The sequence below is a fragment of the Octopus bimaculoides genome, chromosome 1, assembly GCF_046866305.1.
Source record: "Octopus bimaculoides isolate indiv1 chromosome 1, ASM4686630v1, whole genome shotgun sequence".
Lineage (NCBI taxonomy): Eukaryota > Metazoa > Mollusca > Cephalopoda > Octopoda > Octopodidae > Octopus > Octopus bimaculoides.
The window spans coordinates 122,449,290-122,474,250 of NC_142928.1; the positions used below are offsets into that span (position 1 = coordinate 122,449,290).

The 24,961-nt window shown below is 36.0% G+C and overlaps 1 protein-coding gene across 1 annotated transcript in view; it reads left to right on the forward strand.

Annotated features, from left to right (window-relative positions):
* The window catches only part of LOC106872789 (uncharacterized), a 433,274-nt gene that overhangs the window by 345,700 nt on the left and 62,613 nt on the right, over window positions 1–24,961 (forward strand). The window contains exons 11-15 of the mRNA XM_052969923.2: window positions 3,283–3,610; window positions 6,590–6,655; window positions 17,574–17,650; window positions 20,625–20,699; window positions 23,187–23,348. Of these exons, the coding sequence (XP_052825883.2) occupies window positions 3,283–3,610; window positions 6,590–6,655; window positions 17,574–17,650; window positions 20,625–20,699; window positions 23,187–23,348 (708 nt within the window). The remainder of the gene's footprint in view (window positions 1–3,282; window positions 3,611–6,589; window positions 6,656–17,573; window positions 17,651–20,624; window positions 20,700–23,186; window positions 23,349–24,961) is intronic.

The following is a 24,961-nucleotide window of genomic DNA, read 5'->3' on the forward strand; positions in this document are numbered from 1 at the left end:
AATGCTTGTATCTCACAGTCTGGGTAGGTGGTGCTGTAAGCTGATCTTAGTGTATGTACACCATTTGTCTACAGCGACAAATTTCTCCAGGACAAAATACAGTCAATGACTTTCTAATGGGTCCAAATATGCCCCAAGCATATTTGAACTGGTATATAATGCACATCACTGCTTAGTGCTGCTATCCTGTGAATTGTTCTCTTTTTTTTTTTATATCAGTCAGAGAATTACTGAAATTCGTTGAAATATTCAGATTGGCTTGATTCTGAATGTTGGCATTGCATGTGATCTTGATATCTAATATTGTTTTAGATTTGAGCACAAAGTCAGTAGTTATGAGAGAAGGGGATTATTTAATCAACTTAAGTGGGATGAAAAGTTGACCTTGGCAGGATTTGAAATCAAAATGTCTAAATTCCACATATTATACTAAAATCTAACTATATATCTATTTGCCCTATATTGATATCTGTAGGTTTGAAAATAAGAAGATAATGCCTGTCATTGAAGTAAAAAAAATTGGCAGCTGGGATGTCCTTTCTGCTTCTCAGCCCACAATTGTGGAGTAGTTATGGTATCCATTGTTGACTCGATAAACTGAAACAAAGAAAGCATCTTATTAAAGGAGAATAACACTGTAGCTAAAATGAGATTGGAATTGTTTGAATTTCTTCTAAATGTTGCTAACATACCCAATGTTATCATCCATAGAATAAGTAGTACACAAGATACCAGTTTTAATACCTAAGACATCTTCAATTTATATGACAAAATGTAGCATAAAAGACCACCTCAAAACCCGACCAAGTATGGCATAACTGGTAGTCTTCTTCACCATTAAATCATCCCTGATAGGAAGAAGTTCTGAAGTTGCTGTCAACAGTGGTATTTATGAAATCAGTGTAAGCATATTCCAGGGATCTGTCCTGGAACCTGCACTCTGCCTGCTGTTTATCAATGATTTACTTGACACAGTAATAAGATCCTTTATTAATATATAAAGAATGCCACACACTTGGACCTAGCAGCAGATCTTCCCGGTGACCTAACTGGGATTGTGTTATAAAGTGAGAAATTGCTTGTATGTAGTATTACATACATGATTAAATAGCTTTTAGTATTTAGTTGTGCCTCTCTTAGCTAAACTAATGAGATTTAAATTTGTCTTAATTAGTAATGTTGATGAAATATATACTAGTCATATATTGGGGATATTTTAGGCTATTCCATAGTTAGTACTATTCTGTTTTCTTTTGGCATTGTATTAAACAGGAATTTCTTTGGATCTAATAATTACTGATTTATAATCTTACCTCAAAGCCTTATATGCTCAGTGAGAAGGTGAAGTCAGGATAATCAATTTTGTACAGGAGCAGTGCCTATTTACTGTTGCTGTTAGTTGGATGAAAGGTGAAGTGAATCTTAGCAGATTTTGAACTTAGAAATGAAAAGACATGTAACTAAATAATACAAGGTATATAACCCACATTCTGACTTCTTGCCACTTCCCCAACTCTTTAATCTAATATTTATTACAAAGTAACTATATTATAACAGTAAGATGAAGTACTGTCAACTCACTAGTAATTTAATGTTTGTTCTAGCTGTCTTGAAAAGTATTACAAAGAAATTTTTCAAAAGTACAACCTGATTACATTCATTAGCGCAATTCCATTATTTGATATTTGTCAAGATCACACTAATTACTTGTGTATAATAAAATCTCAGTTCACTGCCAATCTTCATCTCTCTACAACAAGTATAATATCTGACAGACAAAGATAATGCTGTTAAATATCTGAATACCTGGCAGTTTTCTTTTCTTTACTTTTTGTAGTGTAAAATATTTTGGAAACATCTATGTCATATATTGAATTTGCAAACTTAGTTCTGATGGGAAACTCTCCAGACTGGAGGAGCTAGGGAATGAAGCTTATCCCAACATCTTCTATAGAAGTAATAGTAAAGGGCCAGCCTGGCAACATTCTGTTAGTAAAAGAACAGAGTTTCGAAAAGAGCTTGTCACCAACTTAACTATGTATTTAATTCAAAAGTGGATTGTATATATTTGGAGGAACCTATCCAGCAGCTCACCATTTTTGGGTGGACTTGGCACTTATAGAGATTCAAAATGGACTTCAAGTGCTGGGATCTTTTGGAGGGGATTGCAGAATAAGCCCACCATTGTAGTTGTGCTGCCTCTTTGGCAGCAAATGTACTGTAGATGTCCCAACTCAAAACAGATGTGAATTAAATGCATACAGTGTAACTAAACAAGGAAACTCTTTCAAACAGTCCTATTTGGGGATGGTCAGAAATTTCATGTTAGTGATGGCCTTAGAAGCATTAAATGTAACAAGTGATTTGTCTTTTTATTACACAATTCCAGTTAAACTACTGGAAATATCTGCTGCTAGGTCCAAATGTGTGGCATTCTTTATATATATTAATAAAGGAGCTTATTACTGTGTCAAGTAAATCAGACCCTGGAATATGCCTACATCGATTTCCATTCATGGACATCAATATTACACCATTTCTATGGCTTATTAACTTCAGGTACCTGAACAGGATTGCAAATAAATCATTTTGCCAGTCCATGACTTCTGGATGAGATTAGAGGTGAGCTATCTTGCCTGTCCAAGACTTTCAAGTGTTCTAACACCCAGTGCTTTGAGAGAGTATTCTCTACCAAACAAGATCACAGCCTACGAGCAAATATGCTAGGCATATTCATTAAGTATATGTGGTTGATAATGTTTATTACACTGGCTAATGACACACTGTTTGTGTCTAATTAGTGTTTTTGATGGGGAGGTCATCACTTCCATCTCTAGCCTTATGTGATACACACAGTCTTGGGTTTATCATGTGTATCATGTAAGGCTAGAGATGGGAGCAATGACCTCCCTTGCAAATACTAATCAGACACAGACAGTGTGTCATTAGCCAGCTGGAGGAGATGTCTTCCTGGGGCTAAAAACAACAGTAACATAGTCCTCTATGGGACTGCCACATTTAGTTGGCAAATGTATTTTATGATTTCGTACTGTTACTGTTTACCTCTCACTCAGAGATTTAATATCGCCTATATATGTGTGTGTGTGTGTGTGTGTGTGTGTGTGTGTGTGTGTGTGTGTGTATATATATATATATATATATATATATATATATATATATATATATATATATTGCTGTTGTGTAATGCTAAGTCTTTTTGAGGTTGAGGGTTTCAATGATTTTTTTTTCTTCTGATATGTGTAACTCTTATTTCTCTTCCAGTGGCTGCTGCAAACACCCGTCATGAACATCAATCCAGAAGTCGGAGCCCCTCTTCACAGCAGCGACACCATCATCATCAACAGCAACAACAACACCAGCACCATCATCATCGTCATCATCATCATCATCATCATTACAGTCCGTCGGTGCCCTCTTTGGCACAGTTATGTCTTCAATACATTGCTGCACACTTCCTGAATCCGAAGGAGCACACTGTACCTTTACATGGCTTGTCAGAACAGCCAGCTCAAGCTCTTTTGGATTACTTACGAAAGGAAAAGCTCTTGAAGCCGCGAACATTTAGAATTTTACATGCATTTTTGCCTTGGTTAGTCACTTTTATGCCTTCTTCACTTATTTTTTTCCTGATCCTGCTAACATAATTGCATTTTTAGAAAGTTTCATTGGCTGTGTGGTAAGTAGCTTGCTTACCAACCACATGGTTCTGGGTTCAGTCCCACTGCGTAGCACCTTGGGCAAGTGTCTTCTACTATAGCCTCGGGCTGACCAAAGCCTTGTGAGTGGATTTGGTAGACGGAAACTGAAAGAAGCCCGTCGTATATATGTGTATATATATATATATATATATATATATATATATATATATGTATGTATGTGTGTGTATATGTTTGTGTGTCTGTGTTTGTCCCCCCAACTTCGCTTGACAACCAATGCTGGTGTGTTTACGTCCCCGTAATATAGCGGTTCGGCAAAAAGAGACCGATAGAATAAGTACTAGGCTTACAAAGAATAAGTCCTGGGGTCGATTTGCTCGACCTGAGGCGGTCCCCCAGCATGGCCACTGTCAAATGACTGAAACAAGTAAAAGAGTAAAAGAGTAAAGAGAGTACAGGCATGGCTATGTGGTTAAAAAGTTCACTTTGTAACCATGTGCATTCGGGTTCAGTCCCACTGCTTGGTACCTCAGGCAAATATTTTTCCTGATGAGTGAATTTAATAAACAGAAACTGTGGAAACTCATTGTGTAGTATGTATGTGTGTGTGTATGTATATATATATATATATATATATATGTGTGTGTGTGTGTGTGTGTGTGTGTGTCTATCTCTCATTGTATGTACATGTGTATATGTGCGTGTGTATTCTTTTATTCTTTTATATGTTTCAGCCCTGAGGCTGCGGCCATGCTGGGGCACCATATATATATTTTATCTTTTACTTATTTTAGTCATTTGACTGCAGCCATCCTGGGACACAGCCTTGAAGGGTTTTTATTTGAACAACTTGAGCCCAGGACTTGTTTTTTTTTAAGCATGCTACTTATTCTATCAGTTTTTTTTGTTGAACTGCTAAGTTACAGGGATGTAAGCACACCAACACTAGTTGTCAAATGGTGCTGTGGAACAAACACAGGCACAAAAGCACACACACATAGATATATATATGATGAGCTTCTTTCAGTTTATGTCTACCAAATCCACTCACAATGCTTTGGTTGGCCTGAGGCTATAATAGAAGTCACTTGCCTAAGGTGCCATACAGTATATATATCTATATATATAAAACAGAACATAAGCATACAGGCATATCAAATCAGATTCTAACATATTTAATCTAATGCAAGAAAAACAAGTACATCATCAACATCATCGTTTAATGTATGCTTTCCATGCTGGCTTGGGTTGGAGGGTTTGATGTGGAGCTGGCTAACAGAGAGCTGTCCAAACCCCAGCTGTCTGTTGAGACATGGTTTCTATGGCTGGATGCTCTTCCTAACACCAACCACCTTACAGAGTGTGTTAGGTGCATTTTATGTGCCACTGGAATGGGTCTATTTATGTAGCACCAGCATGGGTGCATTAATGCACCACTGGCATGGTTGCTTTTAAGTGGTACCAGCACCTGAAAGGACAAACCTGTTTGTGTGGAAGACAGCGAGTTTACTTAGCTTGACATGTCTTATCAAGTACAGCAAATCACCGCATCTCCTGGTCCCTTGTCATTTCCTCAGTAAAGACCAGCATCTGAAGATCCCTTCTCACCACTTTGTCCCGTATTGAACCTGGAACCATGTGGATGGGAGGTAAACTTCTTACCACAAGGCCACACTTGCATCTATGTGTGTGTGTTTGTGTGTACTGACATAAGTTGGACAGTTTGACAGGAGGCAGCTAGTTAAAAAATCTGCTCCAGACTACTGTCTTTTTGGGGAAGGTATCTGCAGCTGGTTGCCCATCCTAACATCAACCACCCTACATAGTATACTGGGTGCTTTTTACATGACACCAACAGCTGTGAGGTCACTAATTAATATACAAGATAAGGCCCTACCCCCCACTCAACCAAATGAAGGGTAGTATTGAGGGATGTGGTTTTTTGTCAGGTGATGAGAGGTGAGAATATGAACAGTGGGAGAAAAATAAGAGTCTTGCAGTGGAAGAGCTAAATGGAAATAGGTATCTTACAGTAGAGGTGATGCATATATATATATATATATATATATATATATATATATATATATATATATATATATATATATATATATATGTATATATATATATGTGTATGTATATATATTTGTGTGTTTGAGGTGTCTGCACTGTGTGTCCTTGACTTAACATCATGTGACGGGTGTTAATTGGTGTCACTATCATCAAAGCCAGTGGTTCTTAACAATTCTTTACTTATGGATCCACTTTGATTAGTATTTTATTTTGGTGGATCCCCATAACCATTCAATGTTTAAAAACTAATTTTATAGATACTCTTTTCAAAATTCCTATTTTGTTTTTCCCCCTTAACTTATGCAGGTTGAACTTTGTGAAACGTTACAGAAAAACACTGAGCTGCTTCTTGCGATAAATACATCTAATATCAAATCTATTTCATGGGCCCTTAATAGTCTACTGTGGGTCCCCAGTTTACTATTTTGCTTGTGTGGACTCCACAAAATTTTATATGGACCCTCAGGTGTCATATGGACCCCAACTGAGAACCACTGATCAAAGCGGTATTATATGTTTCCAGTTTTCTGTGGAAACACATCTGGTCAGTCATGGAAAAATAAAACTTTGCATGGAAATGAGTGAAGGTTGAAGACAGGAAGAGCATCAGGTCGTAGAAAATCTGCCACAATGAATTCTGACTGAACCATTTAAGTATAGTAAAGTGGGCATTAAAATGACTATGTTGATGATAATGGTGATGTTATTGATGTACATATATTTCAAACGAAAGTACTAATCAACGTTTTAGTTTCACGTGTGGTTTTTGAAATTCCTCCATTTATCATAAATGTATATCTTCTTTTAAAATTTCTCCTCCTTTTCTTTCATCTCTTTTGCAGTCAACTGCAGAAATTGTGTTTTGACTCCTATGCATATGTCACTAATGAATTATTATATGAAATAAGGTATGTGTCTCTTGATTACACTTGTTTCATCTCATCAGTCTGATCAGTGTCTTATCAAATTGCTTGCTTGCTTATTAGTTTTGTACTTTTATCATCACCACCACCACCACTGCTGCTGCCGCTGCCAACAACAACAACAACAACAACAACAACCATCATCACAACTACTACAGCCATTATCTTCACTGATACATCTGTTGCTATCATCATCATCATCTTATTCAATAATAGCATTCCACCAACAAATAAATAAATGAACAGCATGGGAATGTCTAATTAGAAACAAAAGCTAAATGTTCTTGCAATATCTGCCATCTGTCTGAAAAATGAAGGATACACTGGATAATTAATGTAATTTGGTAAAAGTGAACATAGGTTAGAAAAGATAAATTCTGGCAGACATAGAGAGAAAGGTAAAGGTATCAGCCTAACAAGGGAGCTTCTGTAGGGTCACAATGCTAGTAATAGCAACCAGTTTTACCCTGTATCATACCATACCATTTTAAGAGATAAAAAAAAAAAAAAGCATAAATTGAATAATATCATCTTAGATACACTGTAAAGGAGAAAATATGAGATGTTCATGGCTGGAATGCTTTTGATCATTAGTCTTCTCATTTAAGGTTTGACTAAGACTAAATGACACCACCACTACCACCAAAGGCAGCAACAACAACAAAAGCAACAACACAAGTTCTTGCAATGTGGGAGCTTCCATATGATCACTTATCTGATAGAAGTAGCTTCCCAGTATCCCTTAACTCATACTCTGCTTGGGAATAGTCATATTTTGCCATTTAAACACATGCACTATATGTTTGGTTTTTACTTGAGCCTCCCCCTCCTCCTCCTCCTCCTCATCATCATCATCAACAATAACAAGGTGGCAAGCTGGCAAAATTGTTGGCATGCTGGATGAAAATGCTTAGCAGTATTTTGCCTGTCGCTACGTTCTGGGTTCAAATTCCGCTGAGGTTGACTTTGCCTTTCATCCTTTCGGGGTCGCTAAAATAAGTACCAGTTGAACATTGGGGTTGATGTGTTCGACTCTTCCCCACCTCCCCCAAGCTGCCCTTGTGGCAAAAAACAAAAAAAATATTGAAATAATTATCATTAAGGTGGTGATTTAGCAGAATCATTAGTATGCTAGGTGAAATGCTTAGTGGTATTTCATCTGTCTTCACATTCTGAGTTCAAAGTCTGCCAAAGTCGACTTCACCTTTCATCCTTTCGGAGTCATTAAATTAAATACTAGTGAAACAAAAACACTAGGGTTGATGTCATCGATTAGTCCTCTTCCCACAAATTTCAGGCCTTATACCTATAGTAGAAAGGATTATTGTTGTTATTATTATTATAGGTGCAGGAGTGGCTGTGTGGTAATTTGCTTACTTACCAACCACATGGTTCCGTGGTCATTCCCACTGCATGGCACCTTGGGCAAGTGTCTTCTACTATAGCCTCGGGCCGACCCAAGCCTTGTGAGTGGATTTGGTAGATGGAAACTGAAAGAATCCCGTTGTATATATATATATATATGTATATATGTATATATATATATATATATATATATATATATATGTATGTATGTATGTGTGTGTATATACTTGTGTGTCTGTGTTTGTCCCCCCAACATCGCTTGACAACTGATGCTGGTGTGTTTACATCCCCGTGACTTAGCGGTTTGGCCAAAGAGACCGATAGAATAAGTACTAGGCTTCCAAAGAATAAGTCCTGGGGTCGATTTGCACGGCTAAAGGCTGTGCTCCAGCATGGCCGCAATCAAATGACTGAAACAAGTAAAAGAGTATTATCATTACTATCATTATTATTATTATTATTATTATTATTACTACTACTACTACTACTACTACTACTACCTTTGTTTCTTTGTCAAAGCTCTTTCATCACACATCCTGTGAGCTTTTCAACGACTTTTTATCTTCAGTGACTCTTTAAGCAGAGCAAGAGGAGACACATGGGATAAAAGGTCACTGAAGATGTCACAGGATGTGTGACGAAAGAGTTTGGACAAAATTCGCTAAAATACGAATAATAATAATAAAGCTGAAGTGAAGACCAAATATATAGTACATGTGTCTAATTGGCAGAATGTGACCATTCCCAAGTATAATAATATTTGTTTCAACACATGATTTCACATGAAGAATCTTGCAAAACAAATACATATTCTGCTCCCTTAAGAAAAGGATACCATGCATACTCACTAATTCAACATGGGAATCTATAAGTGGTCAGTTGAGCTTTGAAAAGTAGTAGCTGAATCTCCATCAGCTCACATACTACTTTCTTAAAAAAAGAGGGACGCTTTAGATAGGACTCCTTAGTCCTAGGGTACCCTGTCTAAAAAGGAAAAGACCAGTTTGGTCAGTCATTACTGGAAGCACCTGTAATCATAGGCTTGCTTGATTAGTAAGACCAAGGGCTAAAATAAGTCAACAATGACATCACACTGCAATGTGGGTGTGGTTATCATCAATATCTTGTTTCTTCTTCATCATCATCATCATCACGGCCATTATCAGTGTCATCATTGTTACCAGTTAGTCATTGTCGTTATCACCACCACTGACCCAACATTTTCATTTATCACCCTTGCCTTTACATTTATCACCACCACAATGACCACCACCACCACCACCACCACTGTTAGCATTTATTATTCACCAAAGTCACCATCACAGCCACTGCCAACCTCATCACTCCCACAACTACCACCTCATCTAGCTCCATATCAGCAGCAGCGGCACCACCACCACCACCATCATCATGCCCATCATTACCATCACAACTACTAACATATGCATTATTCACCAAAGTCACCATTGTTATTTTATTTTATTTTTTCATTCCTTCCGGGGGGGGGGGGTCCTTTTTTTTTTTATCTCTGCTTGTCTGTCAATTTCTGCTTTTTCAAAGAATATTGAACAGAAACAGATAAAAGAAAAAGGAAACAATTAATAATCTTGATAATAATAATAATAATGATGATTATAATAATAATAACAATTGTCTTCTGCCAACAGTCATGATGGCTAAAATAAATTGAACAACTAATTGGAATAACCTGATGTAATAGAGTGAAGTAAAATAACATACTTACACACATAACCATGCAGACATTAACACAAAGGCACAGATGGGCACATACACAGATTCACGCATACACACACACACACACACACAACACATATTTTTACACATACACACACATACATGTAATACACATATACAGATACACATGCATGCACATAACATATTTTTACAGATCCATACATACACACACACAGACAGACAGATGTATACAAATACAAGTGCAGCCACACTCAAATGCACAAGAACACTCACACACATGTAGACAAATTTTACACACACACTCATGACCTGGAAGTTCTTAACCCTGGCATCTGTCACTTTTCTCTCTGCTTCTTTTTCACATACACATACACACACAAGCTATTAACAAAAATGTTACATGATTGCTCAATCAGCTAGAAGTAGCTGCCAAATATTCCTCAAATGACACACCACTATCTAAAAGATAAAAAGGAAGGATACATTAAATAATATACTCCCTGATATACAGATTATTTGGTCACATCTGGAAACCAGAACACCTTTAACCACAGATCTACCTTATCAGATCTAACCTGGGTGTTTAAAATCAACAACACACAGATACATGGACATATAGGCAAAGTCACAAAGATACATATAATGTGATGAAGGGAATAGAAAACGCGCATACATATAAATACACATTTCTGATTGTATTGGGTTGTCTGGAAAGTTCATGCCGATTTTTAAAGGAAAGAAAAAGGTCAATAAATACTTGCCATTACATTTTTAATCAACCAAATATGAACCATTTTGTTGCATAATGCGTCTCCATCTTTCCTTTAACTTGAAAATACCCTCTTCCCAGAATTGAGGTAGTTTCATGGCAAATAAGTTGAAAAGTAAGCTACTATAAATTGGCATGAACTTTCCAGACAACCCAATACATTTAGATGACAAAGCTGTAAAATTTTATGCTTAATCAATGCATGTTGTCCAAATAATAATCCTTTTTACTATAGGCACCAGGTATAAAATTGGGAGAGAGGGGTTTAAACAATTGCATTGACTCCAATGCTCAACTGGTACTTATTTAATGACCTGAAAGGATAAAAGGCAAAATTGACTTCAGCAGGATTTGAACTCAGAACGTAAAGACAAATGAAATGTTTCCAAGTATTTTGTCCAGCGCACTAATAATTCTGTTAGCTTCTCACCTTAAGAATAAAAATGATAATACTCCTTTCTGTAATAGGCACAAACTGAACTTTGGGGTGGGAAGCGCTTATTTTTATCAACCCCAAAAGGATGAAAGTTAAATTTGACCTCAGTGTAATTTGAACTTGCAACGTAAAGCCAGAAGAAATGCAACTAAGTGCTTTTTCTGGACTTCTAATGATTCTGCTAACTCACTGTCTTAATAATGATAATGATAATAATAATAATAATAATAATAATAATAATAATGCCCGAATGCAGTACCAGGCAGTGGCAATGCCCGGATGCAGTACCAGGCAGTGGCTCTCATGGCTCCTGATCTTAATTGATTGAAAGTGTTACCATGTACATTGTTTTGTCTTGGTATAAAAGATGAGCTACAGCAAGTATTCTGCTTAATACCACAGATTTGCTTGTCAGTTGTTTGACCTTAACCAGTTGAGCGTGTCCCTTGGTGGCTGATGATATGTGCATCTCTGATCATGAGCAGAAGTAGTGGGAGAGCATCATAGCCATGTGTTGAGAGGAATTCTTTGGGGTTTAAATAATTCACTTTTGGAAATATGGGTATTTTGCTCAACATCCTTAAACAAACCTTATTCAGGGACCTTTTGAGTGGGATGGACTACTCGACCTGAAAAAAATTCTAACTGGGCCCCACCTGCAAGTTAATGTGCTGTTTATCTTGATATGAGATCACTATGTTGCACACATATGGTTGTGATGCATGTGCCTGGTGTACCCTTATCAGATGGGTAGTCATGATGGGTATAATGGGCTTTGTATATTTTACCCCAGTGTCACTTTGATGGAAAAAAAAAAAATAAATAATAATGGTTTCAAATTTTGGTGCAAGGCCTGCAATTTCGAAGAGGAGGTAAGTCAATTACAATGCCCTCCCCACCCCATCATGCACAACTGGTACTTATTTTATCAACCTTGAAAGGATGAAAGGCAAAGTCAACCTCAGTAGAGTTTGAACTCAGAACATAGGGACAGACGAAATGCTTCTGAACAGTTCACCTGCTGTGCAAATGATTCTGCCAACTCAATAACAATATTATTATTAATGATAATAATAATAATCATAAAAATAATAATAATAATGATGATGATATGCCCTGATGCAGTACCAGGCAGTGGCTCTCATGGCTTCTGATCTTAATTGATTGAAAGTGTTACCATGTACGTTTTGTATTGGTATAAAAGATGGGCTACAACAAATATTCTGCTTAATACCACAGATTTGCTTGTCACTTGTCATGCAGTGTTTATCTTGATATGAGATCAGCATGTCGCGCACATATGGTTGTGATGCATGTGCCTGGTGTACCCTTATCAGACAGGTAGTCACGATGGGTATAATGGGCTTCGTATATTTTACCCCAGTGTCACTTTGATGGCATGCACTGCTCTCTCACTCAATAATAATAACAATAATAGAAAAAATATAATAATAATTGCAATGTTTTTTTTTATTTGCCACTAGGCCGACTGATGATGGGGTCAATACAACTAACATGTGGGGATTTACATACAATGAAATGATATCTATATAAGTGGCTGTGTGATAAGAGATTTGCTTCCCAACTATATGGTTCTAGGTTCAGTCCCGTTGCATGGCATCTTGGGCAAATGTCTTTTACTATAGCATCAGGCTAATCAAACCTTGTGAGTGAATTTGATAGACAGAAACTGAAAGAAGCCCATTGTGTGTATATATGTATGTGTATCTGTATGTGTATTTGTATGTGTCTTTGTATCTGATTTTGCCCTTCACCACCACTTGACAACCAGTGTTGGCTTGTTTATGTACCCATAACTTAGCAGTTTGGCAAAAGTGATTGATAGAATAAGAAGTACCAGGCCTTAAAAAAAGTACTGGAGTTGATTCATTGGGCTAAAAAAAAAATATTCTTCAATGCTATGCAACAACATGGCCACAGTTTATGAAACAAATGAAAGACAAAAGTATACATCAGTAAAAAAAGAAAAGAAAAAGAGTAATAACAATCTGATAATAGGGATAATCGTGAAACCTCACCACCCAAGATCTCACTGATCACCAAGGGCAAGTACCTTCTCCAATTCCTGTTCTCCAACTCAACTGGTCTATACTTAGAACGGTACCATCCACTTTTGCCATTTCCACAACTTTCACCCACCTTTCAATATATTCAATGGAAACGTTGAGCTTGGAGTTATGGATTCTTACAGATAGCTATTAATCCATTGATTTATCAGAAATCTTAAGATGACTCTCATCAGAATTAATTTCAGCATACTATTGCTAACACCATCACAGCAGCGTAATTCTTCTTCTTCTTCTTCTTCTTCTTCTTCTTCTTCTTCTTTTTCTTCTTCTTCTCCTTCTTCTTTTTCTTCTTCTTCTACTTCTTCTTTTTCTTCTTCTTCTTCTTCTTCTTCTTCTTCTTCTTCTTCTTCTCACTGTTATTATTATTATTATTATGATGATGTCAGTATTCATACTTTTTTTTATTGCAGTTTTTCACTGCAACATAGTTCACTTCTTACCTTTGAGGCATGCATAAAGCTTTGTTTTGTATTTGTTTCTTTTTCATTCCTTTTTTTTTTGTCTGTTGCACTGACAGTACTTTCTGCAATATTTGTGCTGTGCCTGGTGGTGTTATAACCTTCGTATTTATGTACGCAAAGTCTTGTTAGCAGGAGTTGGAGGGTGGTGGGGTTAGTTCTGTATTCATTTGTACCTGCACTAATTTTTTGATATATTGTTCCCAAGGCACTTGCTATTATAGAGATTGTGTCTGTGCTTTTTTCTTTTATTACTCCCTCCCCCGTTAATACCCTCATTATCTCTATTTCCACATCTTTACATTTTAATAGTTTCTTAATTTATTTTATTGTTACATTGTCTGTTTGGGACTGTTACTTCGATTAAAAGTTGTTTTCATTACTAGTGTTTAACAAAAATATGTGAAGGATTTGTCTTAAGCTACCTGTCTGTATGAATTGCCATGTCATAGAATATAGTCACATTATCAGCCGTTTTGACAGACCTTTTTGTAACGTGTTTGTAACCATTTCTTTTCTGTTCTTATTTCTTAATACTGGCTAAATTTCCCATGTGAAGAAACTGTTTGTTATTATCATTATTGTTTCACTTCTCAGAGCGCTCGGTTTTGTTTGCTTTGATTGATTTTGTGAGAGCGGACAGCAACCTGTTGTCAAAGGTCTCACGGGGTCCCTTTCTACACATTATAAGCTTTGATAATTGGTTGTTAATTATCGTGGAAGACATTCAACACTCAAGCACCAATGTCAAAATCCTAGCTGTCCCCAGCAGAGCAGTTTATTATTATTATTATTATCATCATTATTATTATTGTTATTATGGCAGCAAGCTGGTAGAATCATTACCATGCTGAGCGAAGTGCTTAGCGGTATTTCACTTGTTGCTGTGTTCTGAGCTCAAATTCTGCTGAGCTTGACTTTGCCTTTCATCCTTTTGGGTTTGATAAATTAAGTGCCAGTAGAGTACTGTGGTCGATGTGATCAACTGTCTCCCTCCCCACAAAATCCAGGCCTTGTGCCTATAATAGAAAGGATTATTATTATTATTATTATTATTATTATTATTATTATTCGGTAGTTTTTTTTTTTTATAATGTGCTTTCACTTCACTACCGAGCGCAGCTCTGTGTGCCTTGAGTATGTGCTGTGGTTTGCTGTGATGCTCTTATGGTTACTGTATTGAAAGTGTTTTGCACAGGATGTGTGCAGTGCCCAGTAGTGCAATTTTCTGTATGTTATATATATTTGTAAGTCCTGGTGTTTTTGTTATGTATTTGTCTGAATATTTTTTTAATTATACCTAAGGCACCTACTATGATAGGAATTGTTTCTGTTTTTAGATTCCACATTCGAGTTACCTCTATTTCCAGGTCTTTGTATTTTGAAAGTTTTTCCATTTCTTTTAGGGAAACGTTGTCATCTGCTGGTATTGATACATCAATTAGAAAGCATTTTTTTTTCTTTATGATCTTTGACAACTATATCTGGTCTATTTGCCTTAATTTCTCTATCTGTGTGTATTATTATTATTATTATTATTATTATTATTATTATTATTATTATTATTATTATTATTATTATTACCATTCTGTAGTTTTATTTTCAATACTTGCTTTCACTGCACTACCAAGAACATCTTTGTGTGTCTTGGGTATATGTAGTAATTTGTTTGGCATTATTTTTATTGTATTGAAATTAGGTTGTATGCAATGTCTAGAAGTGCCATTTTCTTTATGGACTTGTCTGTATATTTTTGACCAAAGCTGAAATGTTTATTACTATAGGGAAATTATTTCTGTCTTCAGGTTCCACATTTGGGTTATCTCTTTTTCTAGGTCTTTATTTTTTTGAGAGTTTCTCCATTTCTTTTAGAGATACATTGTCATCTGTTGGGTCTAATATGTCATTTTTTTTCTTGGTGTTCCTTGACAACAATATCTGGATGATTAGTTTTGTTCTCTCTATCGGAGTGTATTGGCATATTCCAGAATATGGTTACCTTGTTATTTTCTAAGACGTTTTGGTGGGTATACTTATACTGCTTTTTTTCTGCTGTTTTTTTATCATGCTGGCTCAACATCCAGTGTATGTAAGTCCTGACTCTGCCATATCTGAATATATTCCTTCTAATTCAAGGATGGTCAACCAGAGACAATATAATTTATTTGTTTCTTGCCCATCACCACATATTCTGCAGCTACTTATTGTAGCTTTATTATATATCTTTTTGATGGAGGAGATTTTGACTTTGTGTTACAGTTATGAACCTTTCAGTCTCTGCTTTGAGTCCCAAGCTTCTCAACCAGTTTTTTAGATTTAGCTTGGTTTCTTTTCTGTTTAGCTTATCCCTGTATTTCTATCATTTTATCATGACATTTTGTAGTTCAAATTTTAGCTTAAATTTTAGCTGCTTTACAGCTTTTGTTCTTTCATTTTCTTCATATTTGTTGGGTATTTTGACCTCTTTCTTGAAGACAGACAGCCATTTTTTGTTTCGCTCATGCTTTGTCGTTATTTGTATCAGTTTTCCTTGATATTGAAGTAGATGTTTCTTTAGCTCTCTTTCTATAATAGTTTTCTAGTTGTGGTAAGACCTCAACCACCTTCAATTCATTATATATATATAACCTTTCTATGTCAGATTTTGGGTGGTGTATACTAGTTAATTTAGTTTCCAGTTAAGAATATGGTATCTATAGCTCGGAATTAGGACAGCTAGAGTATTGATGTCTGTTATCTTATTTTTGGCACTTAGCTTTGTTTTAAGTATTCATCTAATTCATCTGTAATATTTGTTCCTTATCTTTTCATTTATTTGTGCATGCTGTACCCCACCTAGTTCATTCATTCCTAAGTAAATATTTGCTTGAGTTTGGTCCAGTTCACATATTTCATTTTCTTAATCTAGTGCAATATTGTTGCTCTTAATTAGCCTCCCTCTTTTCAATTTGCTTTGGCACATTTTTCTAAGCAGAATCTTATATTGATTTCTTTGGTAAATCTGTGCACTGTCTATGGTGAAGTTGTTGTTATTATTATTAGATGAATGTCTTCCTTATAAGGAGAACTGCATTATTGTCATTATAGTCCAACCCTTGCTAACATGGAAAACAGACGTTTGATGATGATGATGTTGATGTATATTTATATTTCATGCTCTTTTAATATTTTCAGTTACTCATTCGATTTTCTATGTACCTCCCCACCACTTTATGTGCATTTTTATAATTATTTTCTTCATTTGTCCTTGTGGAATCATCATCATCATCTACAAAAAGTTGGCAGAATTGTTAGCATGCTGGGCAAAATGCTTAGTGGCATTTCATTTGTCTTCATGTTCTGCATTGAAATTCTGCTCAGGTTGACTTTGCCTTTCATCCTTTCATGGGCAATAAAATAAGTACCAGTTGAGTACTGGGTTGATGCAATTGACTTACATCCTCCTCAAAATTACTAGCCTCGTGTCAAAATTTGAAATCATCATTATTACTATTATTATCATTAGTGATGGCAGATTCGTTAGCATGCTGGACAAAATGCTTAGCGGTATTTTGCCTGTTGCTATGTTCTGAGTTCAAATTCCATTGAGGTCAACTTTGCCTTTCTTCTTTTCGGGGTCGGTAAAATAAGTGCCAGTGAAACACTGGGGTTGATGTAATTGACTAGTCCTCTCCCCAACAAAATTTCAGGCCTTGTGCCTATAGTAGAAAAGATTATTATTATTCACTATTTGGCGGCGAGCTGATGGAATCATTGGCACGCTGGATAGTAGTGGTATTTTGCCTGTCGGTCCATTCTGAGTTCAGATTCTACCAAGGTTGACTTTGTCTTTCATCCTTTCGGTGTCAATAAATTAACTACCAGTTGAATACAGGGGTTGATGTAATCAACTCATCCCCTCCCTCAAAACTAGTGCCCTTGTGGAAAAATTTGAAACCATTATTTCTATTATTATTATTGTTATTATTATTATTATTATTATTATTACTATTATTATTTGTTTTGATTCTGAATTTTGAAAATTCTATTAATTTTTCTGTTTTCATTTTGTGTTTTCACATCTCCACAGGATGCATACTAACTTAGTACACCTGAGTCTCAACTCATGTAGTTTAATAACAGACAGTGGTTTACAGCCTCTTACAGGTAAGCAAGCATTTTGATATCACATTTGTTAGAGTAACTTTTGTTGTTTAACCCCAGAGCTGTCCTGGTTATGCAGGCATATGATGAAAGGTGTCCCAGCTGTGATCATCCTGTCATTCTGTCAAGCACACATCATGTAAATTGTCTTTCCTTTTTAATAAGAGAAGGTAGAATGTGATTTGAAGGAAAGTTGATTATTTTTTCGAGGGTCAGTGATTACATAAAAGCTTCATGTTCTTTGGCTTGGATGATAGACACAAAAATTTCCTGTTTGCTTCTGTCTAGAAATCAAAGGAAATGACTACTACTCCCTACAATTTAGCTTTTGTGACCTAGACTTCAATGTTTTGAAACTGAACTATTTCCATTACATTTCAGACAAATATTCTGTTCAGTACCACAGATTTGCTTGTCAGTTGCTTGACCTTAACAACTTAAGCATATCCCTTAATGGCAGACAATATGTGCATCTCTGATGATGATCTTTAGTCAGAGCGTGTCTCAACCAGAAATGTTGATTCTATTACATGTCTTTCAAAGACATTGCACTCATAACACTGTGTAGCATGATTTTTGTCCTTAAGTAACTCCTGTTATTTCCTTCAAACTTTGCTTTTGTTACATTTATTCAAACCTCAAACAATCTCAACACATGGATATGACACTCCCTCACAACTCCTGCTCATCATCAGAGATGCACATATTGCCAGTCACTAAGGGATATGCTCGAGTTGTTAAGGTCAAGCAACTGACAAGCCGACCTGTGGTACTGAACAGAATATTTGCTTTAGCAATATTTCTGCTTCAACAACTTAGCGTTGAATCTGTGTGAAATGTAATGGAAATAGTTCAGTTTCAAAACATTGAAGTCTAGGTCACAAAAGCAAAGTTTGTAGGGAGTAGTAGTCATTTCCTTTGGTTTCTAGACGAAGCAAACAGGAAATAACTCTTACTGACCAAAGACAAAATAGAAAAAATAAGATTTTGCTACACAATGTAATTAGCTGCTGCCTTGAATTGTCATTAATGTTCTACCTTCTTATACTATACAACATTGCTAAACATTGTGCAGTTCCACCCCTAGGAAGGAGTACCCTGGAAGGCATATAAAGAATATTTCTAATTCTGTATAGATTCTTAAATTCCAACGCAATAAATATTAGCCAAGTGGTTAAGAAGTGCGTTTTCCAACCAAATAGTTTTGTGTTCAGTCCCTCTGCATTGCAGCATGAGCAAAGGGTCTTCTGTTATTACCCTAAACTGAATGGTTTTGGTAGATGGAAACTTAAATATGTACCTTTCAATGTACTTGAATTTCCATTCTTTTACTCTCTCTCCTTCAAAAGTTTATAGCTTCACCTCATTCAATCCAAGTAATTTTAAGTTTTTAAAAATCGTTTATTGACACACTCATAAAAGTGCATGCAAGTACACATACGTATATGCACAGACACACACATTCACACACTCATGAACTTCTCCAATATATACACATACTTGCAGGTGTGGCCATGTAAAATCTTTTTTTGCATATTCGTAGTCTCCGACATCTAAAACGTAGGAATCTGAAAAGCTTTTTCCAAAAAATGAATTTTTCAAGGATAGGTGCGAAACTGCATTAGCCCCCACAATTGATTACATTCATTTAAAATCAAGGCCAGTTTTTGTTGGCGATGAGTGACTTGATTGAATTAGACCAGTATATCACTGGTACATATTTTTGTTAATCATATTCCCTTCTCTCATTCAGAAAGGATAACAAGCTAATTTATTTTGATAGGATTTGAGATGAGAATTTAGACTGACGGCATTGAATACTATTATACATTATATTCTGGTGATTTAGTGTCTTCCTCGTTGCTTTATGATGAAGAATTACTAATATTCTATTTAATTGATTATTTAATTGGCAGAAGTCACAAAGTCACTCAAGGGCCAAGAGTTTTGCATACTAGTATTTAATCTGCTGATATATATATATATATATATATATATATATATATATATTTATATACACACAAGTACAGTCATCACTAAAGTGACTAAAGGTCTTATTCCTAGCAATGCAGGTGCTGACTTGCAATCTTAGTCGCTTTAGTGACGATTGTACTAGTGCCTTTTGATTGTAAATTGCGAATAGCCACCTTAATAATTCATATATATATATATATATATATATATATATATATATATATCATCATCATCAGCCTTTAATGTCTGTTGGTCTATTTGACCAGAGCTGGAAAACAGAAGTTTCAATCTGACTTGGCTTGGTTTCTATGGCTGGATACCCTTCCTAACACCAACCACTTCACAGTGTGTGCTGGGTGCTTTTAACATGCCACCAGCATGAGTGCTTGCATGTGGCACTGACATGAATGCTTTTTACATGGCACCATCACAGGACTCCTGTAGGTTAATCCTCTTCGCCAGGGGATGCAGCTTTAACACTTCTGCTGTGGAGGACAAGACATCTTGTGTACAGCAAGGTGCCAGGTATTTCCATCCTTTGTCATCTTGTCCAAATATATATATCGTTTTAATATTTCACTTGAGCATTGCACAACTAATAACCTGGTGTAGAACTCAGTATACATATGCTTCTGAACAAAGCTTTAGTCAAACACAGAATGTTAGTAAGAAAATGTGATGACAAGGGAATAAATGATTATCTTACGAACTTTATTAGCATTGAAGCCTCAAAGATGAAGTGCAATTTATTTCATATTGCACTTCATATTCGCGGCTCTATTGCAGCTATTAAGTATTACTAAGGCACTCATTTATAAATCCAATGCATCTTATGCCAGAAACAGCTGTAAGCCAATGAAATTCATAAGATAATCATTCATTCTTTTGTCATCTCATTTTCTTATATATGCATACATACACACGTGTGTTTTGAGTTCTGTTTTCCTTTTTGTATTATCAAACCTGTCATTTTCTGTCTAATTATTTATTCATTTATTTCCAGCCTTAAAAAAACTAAAGACTTTAAAGTTAGGATCATGCCGGCAGCTAACAGACAACTGTTTAACACCTATATCGGGTAAGCAATTCTGTATATAGATTACGTAACAAGATTACCTACTTCCATGATTATTATCTTTGTCGCTAGAAAAGAAACATTTTCAAAAGTTTACATCTATGTTACACTCTCATCAGTTTCATCATAATTGTTATCAAACATATTCATGGATGTGTAAGTAAAAACATTTGTTTCTAAACTCAAAGGAATAACACTTTTTTTGCACTTGGCCACTGACGCCTATGCTGTCTGGATAAGAGTGTTACTCCTAGTTAAGAACTAAATGTTTCTAATTCAGATCCAGTTCAGTAATATTATAAATCAAGTAATAAGACACTTGAGATTAAACTGAGTAGAATGTAGTATAGATCATCATCATCATCATCATTTAATACCTGTTTTCCATGCTGGCATGGGTTGGATGTTTTGACTGGAACTGGCCAACCGGGGAGATTCCTAGGCTCTATTTGTCTGTTTTGGCATGGTTTCTATGACTGTATGTCCTTCCTAACACTAACCACTTCACAGGGTATACTGGGTGCTTATATAGTGACATTAGCACAAGTGCTTTTGATGTGGCACTGGCACAAGTGCTCTTACTGTGGCACTGGTACAGGTACTTTTTTATGTGGTACCAGAACAAGTGCTTTTCTATGTGGCACTTGCACTTGCGAGCCCACATGAAAAGACCTCTCAGCCGAGAGAGGGAGTGGGAGGCATGGCCTAAAGAACATGCCTATATCTATGTATGGATGACCATGATTTTACATATCTTGATGTCTTCTCAAGCATAGCATATCGCCAGAAATCATAGTCCCTTGTCATTTCCTCTGTGAGGCTCAACATCTGAAGATCCTTTTTTTACGACTTCTTCCCATGGCTTCCTGGGTTTACCCCTTCCACAGGTTCCCTCCACAATTAGAGATCAGCACTTCTTTATGCTGCTGTCCTCATCCATATGCATCACATGTCCATACCAGTGCAGTAGATATCAGTATGAAAAGCACTACTGATCTCTCTTAGTAAGATTAATAGTTTGTAAAATTATAGTAGAATAGAACCTCACAGTACGAGTGCCCCATTGTACGAGTAATTAACTGTACAGTCTGAGACTTGCAGCATGAGCACACAAATCATTTGATCTTTAAGGTAATTCAGTTAATAAAACCAGTTTACATATTTCTTTTGCATTCTCTTTTTTATTATTGTCATTTTACTTGTAACTTTATCTTTTCTCTTTTAAAACCCATAAAAAATAATTTTTGGGTGTGTTTGTATGGCTGGAATGGATTAATTATATTTTAGTTAATTTCAATGGGGAAAATTGATTTGTAAAATGAGTAAATTGTAAGATGGGCTTGGTCATGGAACAAATTAAACTCATACTGCGAGGTATCACTGTATTATTATTAATTCATCATTTACATTTCTTTTATGCAGTTTACAAATTAAGCAATTCTTTTTTTTTTATTTTGGTTAAGTAAGTCTTTCTGTATATTAGCGATAGTAATTGTGTTCATAAACAGCTTTTGTCTGTAAATCTGAGTATTGCCAGCAGAGAAAACATATAAGAACTGAGTTGATGGAGTATCAAATACACAACCAAGATGTTGTTATTGCTGTTGCAATGTGCCTTACTCAGCAGTAAAACTTGATGGCTGTAAAATTTGAACTTATAACCATTTGATCAGTAGTCCAGTATTTTAACCTCATAGATCTCGTCATTTGATTGTCTTATCAATGAATTAAATTATAATTCATGATCATTTATTGCCATTCGTGGTCAGTTATGGTTATACTGATAAAACTGTCACTGATGAAGGAAAAAAATCCAGAAACACATGCATAGATGTGTGTGTGTGTGTGTGTGTGTGTGTGTGGCAGGATATTTAGCCAATCCTTAAATAAAATTTATAAAAAATATTCTATCTTTAGTTTTTGCTTTTAATCAGTCAAAATTACAATATTCTTTCTATTTCTCTTGAAAACAAATGTTTGCATGTGTATACACACACACACACACACACACACACATATGCACACAGAAAATATTCAGCAACAATGAATTGAAGTTTGCTATGCATGCCAGATGATGGAGGTCTGTGACATGTGGCTGTACAGTGTGAGGCCTATTCAACTTATGAAAGAACAGGCATTGAATGATATTGTTGATGCTAATATGATTATGATGATGGTGGTTGTTGTTTTGTGGTGGTGATGAGGCTGATGATTGTGTGTGTGTGTGTGAACAATAGCGATAGTATGGGGGTATGTGCTGTAACAAGTCATTGCATCCACCATTTGTTTGTGATTCCATATTCTTAGTGGATGATTCCTTTGCACCACTTCGCCAACAACCCTCCAACCCATGAGTCTGGTTGGCAAGTTGTTGCAGGTGAGGGTTTTACCAGTCTGGAATGAAAATTCTAACACAATACAAAATACACAAATATTCTATGAGCTTTGTGGTAGTAATTCTTTTTTATTTTTTTTTTGTTCCCATTTCAGCTCTACAGTCTTTAGCCACCCTAGTACTGGAGAACACCCGGGTCACAGATGCTGGTATCATTCAGTATATCACTGACATCTCTATGCATCAGCCACCCACACTGAAGTGCCTAAATCTGAATAGAACATCTTGTACTCATAAGATATTTGGACCACTCACTGGTATGTTGGCATTTTCATTTTATAAGTTTTTCGAATTTTCTTTTTTTTTTCTTGAGTGAAGGTGGTACAGAGGTGTGGGTGCAGAGAGTATTTGGAATGGGTGGTGTGGAGCCTGGTGTTGCCATCCGGTTTCACCAGTCCTCAGTCAAATCGTCCAACCCATGCTAACATGGAAAGCGGACGTTAAACGATGATGATGATGATGATGATTGTTGTTGTTATTATTATCTTCTTTCAATTTTGTTTCCATTTCTTGCCGAGTGTCTTCCCAACACCTAGGGCAAAGAAACTTACTGTATACATTAGTAGGCCATCAAAATAAACATACCAGATTGTTCATTTACAAAGTCATGTGAGAGAGAAAAGGGGGAAGAAAGACAGTGAAAAAAGAAACAAATGAAAAAAAGAAAACAAAGAAAATAAAGGGGAAAAGGGAAAGAAAATTCACAGTGACAATGCGTTTCTCAATGCATGTGACATACCAGTTAGGACAATCTTTTACCTTTCCTGCACGGATGGTTAGCCACGGATCATCCTCAAATAATTTTCAGTTCCCTTTGTGATCATTCCAAGTGTTCCTACAATCACTTGTATTTCATCCTTTCGGGGTCAATAAAACAAGTACCAGTTAAGTGCTGTGGTTAATATAATCAACTTACCCGCTCCCTCAACTTGCTGGCCTTGTGCCAAAATTTGAAATCATTATTATCATTATTATTATTATTATTATTATTATTATTATTATTATTATTATTATTATTATTATTATTATCATCATCATTGTTGTTGTTGTTGTTGCTGTTATTGAGTGAGAGAGCAGTGCATGCCATCACAGTGACACTGGGGTAAAATATATGAAACCCAGTATACCCGTCATGACTACCTGTCTGATAAGGGTACACCAGGCACATGCATCACAACCACATGTGCGACATGGTGATCTCATATCAAGATTAATAACATATGACCTTGCAAGTGGGGGCGCAGCTAGAATTTTCTTCAGATCAAGTAGCCCATCCCGCTCAAAAGGTCCCTGAATAAGGGTTGTTTAAGGACGTTGAACAAAACACCCATGTTTCCAGAGGTGAATTATCCAAACTCCCCCAAATTCCTCTCTATACATGGCTATGATGCTTCCCCACTACTTCTGCTCATGATCAGAAATGCACATTTCGTCAGCCACTAAGGGACATGCTCAACTGGTTACGGTCAAACAACTGACAAGTAACTCTGTGGTATGGAGCAGAATATTTGCTGTAGCCCATCTTTTATAGCAAGACAAAACAATGTACATGATAACACTTCCAATCAGTTAAGATCAGAAGCCATGGGAACCACTGCTTGGTACTGCATCAACGCATTTATTATTATTATTATTATTATTATTATTATTATTATTATTAAGCTAGTACATGCTAATATAATTTGCAGGGATCTTATCTTGAGGTTTGGTGACAACAAGTTTCCTTAAATCTCAAGAATCTTCCTTAGGATTCATGCAGAATAGAGGATGGTACTTTCATGTAGGTTGACAATGTGATTCCAATCTCTTTCAGTCTATTATTAGCATTTTTGGTGTTGTACCAGTTCTCTTGCTAGATCCTGATATTTCT